The sequence below is a fragment of the Rousettus aegyptiacus genome, unplaced genomic scaffold (assembly GCF_014176215.1).
Source record: "Rousettus aegyptiacus isolate mRouAeg1 unplaced genomic scaffold, mRouAeg1.p scaffold_m13_p_1, whole genome shotgun sequence".
NCBI classification, from domain to species: Eukaryota; Metazoa; Chordata; class Mammalia; order Chiroptera; family Pteropodidae; genus Rousettus; species Rousettus aegyptiacus.
Window position 1 is genome coordinate 121539945 of NW_023416284.1, and position 13618 is coordinate 121553562.

At 37.0% G+C, this 13618-nt stretch overlaps 1 protein-coding gene across 1 annotated transcript in view; it reads right to left on the reverse strand.

The window, feature by feature from the left end:
* The window catches only part of IMPG1 (interphotoreceptor matrix proteoglycan 1), a 106005-nt gene that overhangs the window by 23532 nt on the left and 68855 nt on the right, over positions 1 to 13618 (reverse strand). Inside the window, exons 13-14 of the mRNA XM_016141665.2 lie at positions 4490 to 5018; positions 1866 to 2085 (exon numbers count right to left, since the gene is read on the reverse strand). Of these exons, the coding sequence (XP_015997151.2) occupies positions 1866 to 2085; positions 4490 to 5018 (749 nt within the window). The remainder of the gene's footprint in view (positions 1 to 1865; positions 2086 to 4489; positions 5019 to 13618) is intronic.

The following is a 13618-nucleotide window of genomic DNA, read 5'->3' on the forward strand; positions in this document are numbered from 1 at the left end:
GTATACAGGAGGATATAAAAAGTGAAATCTACACCAGCCATTTAATATAAAAGACTTGAGCATATTTGGATTTTGCTATCTGCAGGTGAGGGGTGGAACCAATATTCTGTAGATACTGAAGAGCAACTCTTATTGTTTTACTTAATCCTCACACCTGTTACTATCTCCATCTTCCAGTTGTGGAAATGGAGTGCTACAGTTAGCACACAAGACTCCCATGCAGGGCTATGGCTCTCCAAGGTCAACACTCTTCTGTGCTTTATTCTCACATCACCAAAGTCCCTTACACATCCCTGACAATGAACTACTCTTTCTAAGGCACTACTTGAGTGGCACCTAATTTGAGAAGCCTGTCCCCACGGCAGCACATTCGAGTTCTCCCCTGCTTTAAATTGGCTCTTTACATTTACCTTCTCAAGTGGTTGGATGGGTCTCTAAGTAAACTCAGCTCCCTGAGGGAGACAAGGGCCCAATGCCTCCCTTATGCTTTCCAAGTTCTCCCGGCACTTGCCCCTGTTACTGTTCTCACTTGGATGAAGAAATTGGTCTCCTGATCCTAACTGGTTCCTTCCCAGTTCTAAGGAAGTTTTCTAGGGAAGAGGTAGGTATTTTACCAGCATTTAGGAAATCTTTTATTTCTTAGAGGAGCCAGAGGGCTTACTCAGCCAGCCGCCTAGTTCAGAGGTAAACACTCCTAGGCTCAGTGCCTAAGGACACTCTGTCATTTTAATGATTCTGTTTACAAGGTAGGAGGCAATTTTCTTCAAGTTTCTAAAAGTTCTGCTTTGTCAAAGAAAAGTGTCTCCCAACCGAGCCTTTTTGTTTGGATTTTGCCCAAGGCCTTTCCTTCTGCCTTCATTTATTAGTCCACAGAAAATCAGAGAGGATGTTAAAGATTCACTTCACTAATTCATAGCCAGCTGGGAAACTTTGCTTTCAACCTGACTGGAAGGTTGCATTGGCAGTAGATTTGGAGACTTGGCCCCTTGCACTCCAGGGAATAAAAGCAAAGCAAACAAACAAACAAACTGCCCCTTTCAATTGGTTAGAAAACAGAATTTTAAAACTAGTGATGAAAACAGTTTCCAATATGGGCCCAGCAGGTTACAACCGTACATATAGTATGCTTTATTATTAGAACAAGTGTTCACTTTCTATTGTGTAGTTTTGGGCTGAGCCCCCATACTTTTAAGAATTTTTGTCACATCTAACTCTTATTTGCTTTAATTTGCACATGGAAGCTGATCTAGGATACACAAATGGGAAGAGACATTATTTTCTTTTTCTTTGGTGATGGTGAATGGCTTTTTTCCAAGTCAGAATTTTGGTCTAATGATTTTTTTCCTTTTCTCGGGATGCTGTCTAAGTTTCATCCTGAATTGTGTTATGAAGAGGTAATTTCAGTAGTTAACTATGACTGGCAGGTTTCTTAGGGGAAAAAAACCTAGGTTGTTGCAGTTCACTGAGAAGTTGCTTCTGACTTGGAGCAGAATGTAAATGAACTTTTGGCTGTGAACTGTATTTAAAAAAAAAAAAAAAAAAAAAAAAAAAAAACTCTTAAGCAAGGCAAAAGTTTTGCTCCGAGGGGAAATTAAAGCTCTCAGATTGTGAAGCAAGAGCTATGTTTGTTCTTTGCTTTGTGGTTTAGGAAAACTTGAACCTGCTTGCCCTAGGACCCTATCTTTTGAATAAAGCAATTCATAGCTTCCAAAAGGTTATTTTATCAAGCTTGATTTTAATTTGATTTTTTGTGGCCTCAAGTTGAGCTGCAGCTTAAACCAGCAAAGAAACCAATGAACAAATAAAAACATAAAAATAAAAAATAAAAAATACCTCTAGCCTATTTCTGGCTTCAACTCTTTTACCTGGTTCGATGTTGAGAGAGTAGCTGTCTATTTCCAGATCGAGTTGTTGGGCTGCAGCAGAACGAAAATCCTCTAAGACCCCGTGCACGGCCTTGGTGAGGTTGTATGGGACCGACTTAGCAAATCTCATTTTGCTATTCACTATCACACTCCCATTTCTGAAGTTAAGTATTTCAAGTTGCTTGAATCCTGTAAGATTGGATTGTAGATATGGAACCAGCTGCAAAAATAAAAGATGGTTTACTTTGAACTGTGTTCTAAGTGCTCAGCTGTTACTTTTTTACATTCCATTTATGTTCCATTTATATTCATTTTTCATTATCCAAGACATAAATTTCAGTTCCTTTTATTTATTTATTTTGCGTGTGTTTGGATTTAATGAGAGACCAGAACACCACTACTTAATAATCTACTCGCCATGATTATGTCCCATATTTCCACCTTTCTATCCATGTATTGAGATGAATGGACAGTGGTTTTCTTCATGATGAATTGTGAGAGAAGAGGATTTAAAAAATCCAGGCCAATGCTATTGGCAAAGCAGAAATGTTAGGTTTTGTTTTGTTTGTTTGTTTGTTTTAATCCAAGTCAAGTAAATAAAAACATGTTCCAAACTGAGTCCAGGAGCAGACTGACCTACGCCTGTGCAAATGAGAAATCTATTTGGAAGCAACCAATTTGAAATGATCTATTGAAATAAATAACAGCTTAAACATCGGCTTGTCTGTTTGTGCAGGATGGGTTTCACATTCAACACACATGCAGTGCAGTGGAAAGAGTGGGGAATTGGCAGTCAGTCCTGGAACTGTCTCTAACTAGCTGTGTGACCTTCATCAGGCACCTTAACTACTGTGTTGTACCTCAGTGCCCTTGTCTAAACTGTGAGGGAGAAGAGAAAGTGGTTCAGGAAGGATGTTTTCCAGACGAGAATTTAATGATCTCAAAAGCACGCCCCAAGGCTTTGCGCTTCAGGTCCCCACACCTGCTTCTTTTGAGCCATAGCCATTTTTGAGATCACTTTTCAAAAATGTTTAAAACTCAGCAATGTCTGTCTTATTCCTGGCCTTGAAAGTGAGCCCTTCATTCATGAACGGACACCTATGAGCCCAGGGAGCACACAGATGCAAGCTTCAATCTCCCAGGCTTGGCCCAGACCCGCTTTTTCTTTGTCCTTGCCTCTACCCTACCAGAATTTTAACTCTGCCCCTGACCCATGTTCTGGTACCCCACCACTAAGGTTATTCTGAAAATATAATGAAATTTTATTTTCAATCTATTCTCCTGATTTCTTCTAATTACTTTGACTGGGCTCATTCTTTGTGCCTTAGCATTGCTTTGGACTCTGGTAGGAATTCCCTGTCTTTACCTACTGTGCAGACAAATAGTTGCTCCCTTCTCCCAAGTCCCTTCTCTTATTTTCATGGGAATGAGACTGCCTAGTAAGGTACTTCATTTTCCAGCCTCTTTTGTAGCAAGGCGTGGCCATATGACTTGTTCCTGTCAGTGGACTATGAGCGGAAGAGATGCGGGCCACTTTGCTATCATTTGCATAAGATATTGCTTGCTCTGGGCTCTCTCTCTTTCCCCTTCTCATGAGTGGAAACAAGGGTCTACCAGTGACCCGGATGTGACTGTATGAATGAGGAAACACCCTTGGGGTTAGCAGAGTTATAAGATAGAAGGAATATGGGTTCCTGGATGACATTTTAGAGCAGAGCTGACCCATCCATCTAGTAAAAGAAAAATAAAATTGTATCTTATTTAAGTTACTGAATTCTTGATCTCTTCATTATGGCAGCTTAGCATGTACCCTAATATACCTGGGATAGGTACACTGGGACTCTGTTCCTTGAGATCGTCCCAGGTATCTAGTCACCTCATTGTGGGTGGTATGGAGATTAGATTGCACAATCTTTCTTCAAAAGTTCACTTGAAGTATTAGTTTTTATGTGGTCTTAATTTCCATAATGATTTAACATATATATGAAGCATACAAATATTTTTTCAACTCACATGGTCCAGCATTTCTAATTATATATACATTTCTTATTGTACATGTAGAAACAAAACAAACGTGTGAGTTTTGGAGGTATTTTATAGAAAGATATTTGCTATCATGATAATCTCACTTTCTTTGTTAGGGATCAGGGATGATAAACCATTCAGTCATTTTTTTAATTTTATAAGAACTTAAGGGGAACTGAAAAAAGAGTCTTTATATGTGAACTCTCAATCTCATCTGTGCTCGACCTCATCAGCCCTTTCATCAGATGGCTGAAAAACAGCTTAAGATATTGTAACTTAGGAAAAGTTTTTGCTTTTAAATCAGCACTTCAGTGGCTGTGTGTTTTTAGTAGGAAAACAAAATTAGGGTGAATTATAATAAAAAGATCTTAAGGATAAGTTTGTTTCCACAAGGCTGGGGGGCAGTGTCTGCTTTGTATGTCCACCACAGAACTCAGTTGCCTATTGGATCTGAATCCACCTCAACACTCCAGCTGAATGCCTTTAGCAATAGCTTTCTCAGGGGTTTGTCTCTTCCAATACGCATTGCTCGAGGAAGTCATAAAGTAATGACAAAAAAAGAAGAGACGCACAGAGAATTGTAAGCAGTGCCCACTTACCAGCTGTGTGAATCGTTGCTCCAGAGCTTGGTACTCCAGAGAGCTCTTGTTGAACAGGTCATCGGAGAAGGGTACGTTAGCGACACGCAGACTGAAGAACACCACGAGCTCTCGGCCCTTGGCGGCGATGGTCATAGAGCCAGTTGTGATATACTGTAAAGCTGGGACAGGAGTGGTATTCTCTAAGAAACTGTCTGGGGTAGAAACATATCCACTGAATCCCGGTACCTCAGAGGAGGAAGGAATGTTAGCTAGATCCAGTCCATCTAAGTCTCCAACTATATCTTCGTTGTCTGTACTCAACCTGTGGTCTTCTGAAGATGTAGGCAGTCGTGATATTTCCAGAGCTGATTGGCTGATGGCAGAATAATCATTGATGGGGATGGTTAGCCCTGGGATTAGTACCGTCTGGTCAGTGGACATTATGTCTGTGGCACTTTGATCAGTCAGAGAGATGATGCTTGATGCAGTAAAAAATGGTAGAGTTTCTGACAGGGAGGTAGAGGCCGTAGCAGGTGAAGACAAAGAACTGTCCATGGAGAAAATTCCTGAGACCAATTCATTATGTCCAAGCATTCCCCCAAAGAAAAGAAAGAAAGAAAAAAACAAAGTTAAACTTAACTTTTAAAAAGATGACTTTTACATTGATTATTTTAATGTCACATTAAAAAAAAAAAATAACAAGAAATCTGCAAGTCAGCCCTGTGTCTGAACCTGGGGAGTTGGAAGGTGGATCCATTTTATTCAGACCAAAAAATTTTGGATGTATGAAACTAAAAGATTACCAATTACCTAGAATTTCTGGAATTACTGCCCAGCCAGACACAGCACATCTAGCAACCAGGTGATAAAAGCTGACAAGGTTACCAAGGGTGCCAAACCACAGATGGCATTGGAACAGCTCTGTATCCCACAGCTCCACCTAGAACTCCCAGACAACTAGCTGTGCAGCTTTTGCCCAGAAATTTTATTCACTTTCCAATCATGTAAGCCTACAACTTTGTGCAACTAGATTTTTTTTTTTTTGAATCCCAGTTATCATATTTTGTTAGTTTTACCAATTGAAATATAAATTATACTTTTCCAAGACTGGATAATCTGACTGAATAACTTGCCAATTTGTAGAATGATATTGAGAGGGTAAAGGTGTGCATTACACATATAATTTGAACTTTATATTGGCCATACAACTTGCTAAATGTTTGATAATATTTAAAGGATTTGTCACTTTTACAGGATTATATCTTGATATTTTCGGCCACATGCATTACTTTCTTGGGTAAGTACACATTGAACTATTGAAGTCCGTTCCTATTTTGGTACAAAATTAAAATCAGTAAGTATTTATGAATGAAGAAAGTGGTTATATGAAACTATCAGATACAGAGATTGGTGGGTTATTAAAATATTCCAATAAACCTAAATTCAGAGCCACCGATAATATTTAGGGCATTAGGTAGAGCAAAACAGGGAGCTTTCTGTGATTACTTTAGTGGCATTTTGTCAAATATGTGGGAAAGCTGTACTGAAATCTAAATGCTAAGCATGATGAATGAACTGTCTGGATGCAGATATAATCTTTGGACTCTCAGTCAGCTAATTTACTAGAGTGCGCTCACCCAAACTGAAATTCCAAGTGATAAACAGCTCTGAAATGTGGAATCATATTAGTTTTATTAGTTTCTTAAAATAAAACCTACCCTTCGGTGACTCATACCCAGATTTTAGAAAAGCACCCTCTTTTCTTTCACTTGGGGAGGGTGCCTAGGTATATCTACCCATAATTCATTTAACTGTCAGAAATGATGTTTCCTAACATCCAAGATCTCTCTGGATATATACTTGTAGTTTTATTTAAATCTCCATTGTACAGACTGAATGTTTGTATCTTCCCCAAATTCATATGTTAAAGTTCTAATCTCCAATGTAATAGTGTTTGGAGGTAGAGTCTTTAGGAGGTAATTAGTTCATGAGGGTGGCGCTCTCATAAATGAGATTAGTGCCTTTAGTAGAAGAGACATGAGAAAGATGATCTCTGACCAATCCCCGCCCCCTCTGTCTTTCTCTCTTTCTGCCAGCTGAGGAGATAGCAAGAAGACATCTATCTGCAAACCAGAAAGAGGGCCCTCACCAGGAACCAAATCATCTGGCAGCTTGATCTTGGATTTCCCAGCCTCCAGAACTGTGAGAAGTAAATCTCTGTTGTTTAAGGTACCCAGTCTCTGGTGTTTTGTTATAGCAGCCTGAGCTAAGACACACATGGAAAAACCTGAAGGAGTTAATTAAAAGGTTTCAAGTGCTATCAGTGACTGGATTTGACTCTTTGTGCCCTGGGAAACTGCATATGAATCTGTTTCTGTGATGTGTCCTCTGTGCTCCTCCAGATGATAAGGGTCAGGGAAGAAGCACAATGACAGATGTTTTTGATCTACTCCTGGGCCAGCATCTCATTACTCACACCTTTATCACTATATAGACTTTAGCTAGATTGAAATAGTCTGTTGTATTAGGTCATCAACCAATAAAAATGAATTTCTAACTCTTTCCCTTTGTGGCATCTTAGCATTAGTTCATTCACATTCACAACGAATCTATCCAAGTTATTTCACTGATAAGAACAGTTGGCTATTTAAATGTAAGGTTGCTAAGATAAAATACAGAATTCTCATCGGAACACACCTGTATTAAAAAATTATTGTTTATCTGAAATTCAAAGTTAACTGGGTATCTTGTATTTTCATTTGCTGAATCTAGTAGCAAATCGTATTTAAATAAATCATTTAATTGTGATTTAAAAGATTATTTCTATTCTTTCTTGGCTTGATATTGAAACTACTAAGGCCATAGTCATTTTCTTTGAAATAAAAATATCATCCAAACCTTACCGCTACTTATAAATATATTTTAAATAATTAAGTTTTCATCAGATTCTTACATAGAAATTAACATGGCAATGACACAGTTCATTTGAACATAAAGTTTTTTACACTGCAATGGAGACGTCAAACACTTCAAGCCAAGGCCATCTCTTTAATCATGAGGCATGCAAAATAAATGGACTCGGAATAATTTGACTTTTTAGCTATTGTGTTTGAGTGTGTGTGGGGTTCCCACAAGGGTGTGAGGTATCTTTATATGTATGTGTGCATGGCGGGGATACTGGTTAGAAACCCAGCTGCTGGATGTAGAGTAAAAGCCTATTTTGGTCACTTTCTGAGCAAGAGACCTGTCAAAAAGCCAAGGCCACAGATGAAATGTTCCAAACCAAAGTAAGTGAACTCAAGTTCAGCTGAAGCCCAAAATGAGATAAGCCAGTAGTGGGTTCAGTGGGGGCAGCCAGAAGTCCTACTAGTAGCTAGAGGAAGGCCAAGTAGAAAAATGAGCAAGGTGTGGGGGACAAGTACAGAGAAAGGCTATTTTAAATGCTGCTAGAAAGAGTCACATATGTACATATACACACTAAATCATAAACATCAAGTAGTCACCTATCTCATGTTTAGAAATCTAAAAAGATTCCACAATCTCACTTAGATCTTCAAGTGGCACGATCAGCAAGTTCTTATTTCTATATCAAACAAATATATTTGTATTTATCATAACAAGAAAGGTATTATCTTCTTTTGTGGCATATTATAGAGATAGTACATAGGTGTTTATTTTTCATTTATTCAACAAACACGTATTGATAGCCTACTATGTGCCAGGCACTGTTCCTAGTGTTAGGATAAATCAATGAAAAAAACAGATGAAATTTTCTGGGTCCAAGGAGTTTACCATCTAGTAGAAGAAGACAGAAAATAAAATAAACAAAGAGAAATACAGCGTACCAGATGCTGATAAGTGCTATGGAAGTAAAATGAAGAAGAAAAGTAGCTGGGAATGCTAAGTTTGAAATTTTATATAGGGTGGTCCCTGAGTATAGTATTTGAGCAAGGCTTGAAGGAAGTGAGAGAGTTTGGCAATGCAGCAAATATAAATGAAATAACTAAAGGAGGGTGTGTTTAATGAACAGCTAGCTGGGAGAGCAGCATGGCTTTAACGGAGTTCTATACCATCAATCAAATGTGAGAGTGATTAAAGATATTTTCAAACACAGAAAGTCTCAAAAAAATCCTTTCAGACACCTTTTCTTAGAATGCGTTTACCTAAAATAATGGGGTAAACTAAGAAAAAGGAAGAAATGAGATACTGAAAATAAGTTAGAGAAATTGCCAAGAAGATGGTAAAGGGATGTCTTAGGAAGACAGGTAACCCAGGTCAAAAGGCAACTAGTTAAGATTAGATTAGTCTCAAGAGATGGGTATATGGAATACTTGTATCACCAAGCCCTGTGCCATTGTATCAAATTTTTAACTCGATAAAACTGCCAAAGGATGTTCTCCACAAAACACGAGAGTAAGCTCAGAGAGAGAAGGCCTGAAGTTCTAGGGATTCGGGAATCCAACTCGGGAGAAAGGCAAAGGAAATTCTAAGGATAATTGCAAAGGAAAGTCCCAGGGAACAGCTGTCCAAAAGGCCTAGAGAGTAGTAGTCCAGAGAGAAAGAGAATGAGGTCTCTGAAAATGGGAAGTGATGAACAAATACAAAGAAAACTGTGCAAATTAAAAAAGATTAAAGAAAACATTAACTCCAGGCAAACAGAAAGGGAATATAGTTAGAACAAATAGGTCAGCTGTGAATATATAAACACCGAATATTGATTTAATAATAGTTATTATCATATTAAGAGGAGATAGTATTGTAAGAAACTTAAATCCATATTCACAATATTAGAAAGTCAGTAAATAATATATAAGACTGATGACTCAAAAATATATTTTATTTAGAAATATGGGAAGAGCAAATGTCAGAAGAAATAGCTCATGGAGTTAAAAAGAACTACTTCTGGTTAAGTGAGACTGTACAATGAGGAGGTGTGAGATAGAAAAATGCTATATTCGTCAGAACACTTTTTATTTTGAGACAATTGATACTCAAATGCAGTTCTAAGAAGCAGTAGAGAGTGGCATCAATAAAAATGGCAGAGTAAGAAACTTCAAAAGTCAAGTTATCTTTCACATTTGAAAGTTACAGGTATTAGTAGCTCCGATATAACAAGAAATATATTTCTGATTTCTGGCTTCAGTTCCTGACACAGATCTCCTAATTTTCTGACCCTTGGGGCAATAGCTGGGAAAGTATGCAGTCAAACCCATTTCAGGGAGAAGCTGGGAGCTGTGTGTTTTCCCTTGCTCCCTCTGTGCTGAGCCTGGCGGGGATAGCCATGGGAAGCGCTTGCATGCCAATTTAAAACTGCCTCTGTTTTCTGTGATTCCAGAGGATTTGCAAATGCTGAGTCCCACTGGTTCTTGGCTAACCGGCTAACCAGGTGATTTGGAGGCAGTCCCTTAGGTGGCAGCCATAAAAGTTGGGAATCCCCTAATTTATAGTTGGTTGATCAGAAGTACAAGTGAAAGCCTGGGACTTTCAATGCATCTGAAGTAAGGGGCAGTCTTGTGGAGCTGACTGCGAGCTCTATACCTTTGAGGTCTGCACCATCTCCAGGTAGTGTCAGAACTGAATTGTAGGACACCCAGTTGGTGTCTAGAGAATTGGCTGGTGTGGGAAAAACCCCTACAAATCTGATATTGAAAGTGTTGTGAACAGAGAAATAGTTTTCCTTTTGGTAGCCAAGCCCTCAGGAGGTTTGGAATCCCTGAGCCTTCTTGAAACAATTATCTGACGATACATTGCAGCCAACTAAAAGATAAATCAAAACAGGGGACTCAGCAATGCAGAAACTGTGGTAGAAGGTTTGAAAGTGAGCCCTAAATCCATTTTAAAATGGAAACCTGTCCAAGAAGCCAAAGAGGTCGTGTTGCAGAACTAATTTTAAATTTATAAACCTCAACAATGGTAAAATACCCACCTAATTACCAAAACTTGAGGTGTGGAGAACAAAGATGTTTGGATTATGAGTGTTCTGATGATTATATCTTGTATAACAATACATCAAAAATGCTGCCTAACATTAATGCATATAGTGTTATCATAAATGATAATGAATCCACATTAATATTTTAGGTAACCTTTCTTCTTAGCCTTTAGGGATCTTATAATAATGAGTATCTCATAATATAAAGAAATATTTATCTGAAAATCATTAATTTCTTGAATGCCATTTAAGTTTCTTTTTCTTGTGATAAAAATAAAATTAAATTAAATGTAGTTCATTTAATTAGAATGGCATTACAGAAAAATTCTATGTATGTAAAAGTATTTTTCTCTAGCCTGTCTTTTAAAACGTATTGAAAGATATCTAGAATGATAGATATCATTTAGTTTTTTCTAAGTAGCAAAATTTTAACAACCATATTTTATTTTCCTTTTTTTTTGTTAATTTTCTTCATCCTTTAACATTTTGAATAATGAGTATATATCATTAAAAATAGTGGTAATTACTATTTTTAAAAAACCTATTGTTTAGTCACTCAACACAGGGGGGGTAAAGTTTGAGGTTGCAGAAATCTTCAATATTATCTCTGCTCCATGAAATACATGAATACACATTACATGAATATACATTTACATAAATATACATTTTAAGAAGTTTTTCTTATAGGTATTATTTTTAGATTTTTGTAAATTTCAGATAAAAAATAGCTCCTTGGTGATTGAAAATAAAGTAAAAGTTTTAAGCAGAGCTACCACAGAAGCAAAAATAACTTACTACCAAAATTATTATTACCAACATTAAAATAACATCTAGATTAAAACTGAAGCTGGTAAGAAACTTAATTCCTAAACTCTGATGGACTTCACTGTACTTTCTTATTATTTTACTTAGATATTTCAATGAGGTTATAGCCTCAAAATCTAGTCTTAGAATCTTGAGAGGCTGAATTGAGGATGGTGTGAAAGGAAACTGATATTTATTTGGCACCTGTTATGTTCTAGGTACTGTACAGGGATATTTTAAAACTCTTCATTTCCTTTAAGCCATTTTATAAGTTTCAAACTGATTATACATTCTGCGCTTGCTACTTGATGTGAATTATTGGAGTCTTTGAAGTATCTGTCTAATTATGTCTTCTTAAGTGAATAAAGTGGGTAATTCAGAGGCATAGATAGCTTGAGGCTACAAAGATGAATGTTTTTTAACAAGTGGTCATCTGTGGAATGAAATATGTATGTCTATGTATTCAAACATGAGGCATTCCTCTTCTCAAATCATAAATCAAAGGCGCGTTTTTTTTCCAGTCTAGTATATTATATATTTCCTTCACTAAAAAAAAAATACTGAATTTATAAAGTCTTATTAGACTTAAACCCTGCCTCGTGTAATATAAAAACACAGAGCTCAGAGCCACATCACTCTGATTACTTTCTCTTCATTGTAAGTAACATGTTTTCTAACAGCATTCAATTCAGAACCAGCCCTATATAAGGAAATCATGAGTATACATTTGGAAAAAGAGCCCATCTACGTCTGTCCCTGGTTCATTGGCAGCCTTAATAAAATGTGTTATTACCTTCTCTAAAGAAATGGAACTTGGGGACAGATGAAGTTATTGTGACATGGATTTGACATGCAGTGATGTTGTAGCTTTTGATAGCATGACCACAGTTCAATTCTGAATTACTTCTGAATTATTTATTCCAAGACAATTGAAAAGGTTGTGTTTTTCCAGCTTTGACTTACAAAGTGAAATAATCAATATATTTTTCTCTTTATTAATATTTTCATATGTATCTGTAGAAGTAATAGAGATTAAGAAGATTACATAACATGTGAAATTGGGATTGTAGAAAGCACACAGAACATTATATGGTATGATAGCTTACAATATGGTCACAGATAATCCTTACTTCCTATTATTCATATCCCTGTGTAGTCCTCTCCCACATTGCATAGGACCAACCTCCACAGAATGCTCTGGAAGTGAAGATGTATGATTTGAGACTAGATCATAAAAGATATTACTTCTTCTACCTTGCTCTCTTGAATCAATTGTGCTGAAGGGAATCAGCTGCCATGTTGTGAGGACACTCAAGCAGCCTTGTGGAAGAACTGAGAACTTCTTGTAGCTAGTTTGCCAGATATGGGGGTAAGTCACATTGGAAGTAAATCCATCAGCTCCTCCCTGTCAAGGACTAAAGCCTTGGTTGACATCTTGACTGCAACCTCATGAGAGCCTCTGAGCCTGAACCACCCAGGTAAGTCAACCCTAGATTTCTAACCTACAGAAACTGGGAGGGATAATAAATGTTTGTTATTTCTTTTAGCTTTTAAGTTGTAGAGTCATTTTATATGCAGCAATAGATAACTGATATACATAGAAACCCTTAAAGACCCGGCATTGCAGGATTTTAGGTCTACGAGTCTCTGACTCTGACTTTTATTAGAATATTGGGTTTTTAATTTAGGATAGTTATTTTAAAACACATCTCTCTTATTTTATGGGAATACATTATAAATTACGTAAAATGTGGGGAAAAGTTATATTAGTATTCTGATCTGCAATAGGGACATTGCAGGGAAGCTTATAGAACTGAATGTGTATTTGTATTTATGGCAGCAAGAGGAAGAGTAAGAGAAAGAGGGACAGAGACATGGACATAGATTATAAGTTCAGGAACATGGTTTCTAATGTGGTTTTGCCAATCTGAATTGCATTTACCCAATCTAGTGTGCAATTGGCAACCTCCATGCCGGGTGTTCCCAACCCTAAAAAATAAGTACCCCTTTTTTCTAACAAATATTTTGTAATTTTTACGATCCTGAGACAAACTTAGTCAAGAATATAACCAAGCTAATACACACTTTCAAAAAGGTCAATGCTTTGTTCAAACTGTAACATAAAGGAGAAAGAAAAGGAAAAAAATTATAATAGCATAATATGTATTTCAAAAGGCATTACAACACCATAAGATGTTATATAACAGTTAGATACTTTTACTTATATGTGAATATCTATAAATATCACTGTGGCTTCCACAGCTACAAAGGCATACTGATTCAGCTGTTGTATTGGCAACATAAATACCATGATCATCACTGTCACAGAGAAGTGATTTTCTGAAATGGTGGTTAACACTTAGCAAACTTTGAACAAAGCAAAACATAATCTCCCCTTAATTTACACATTA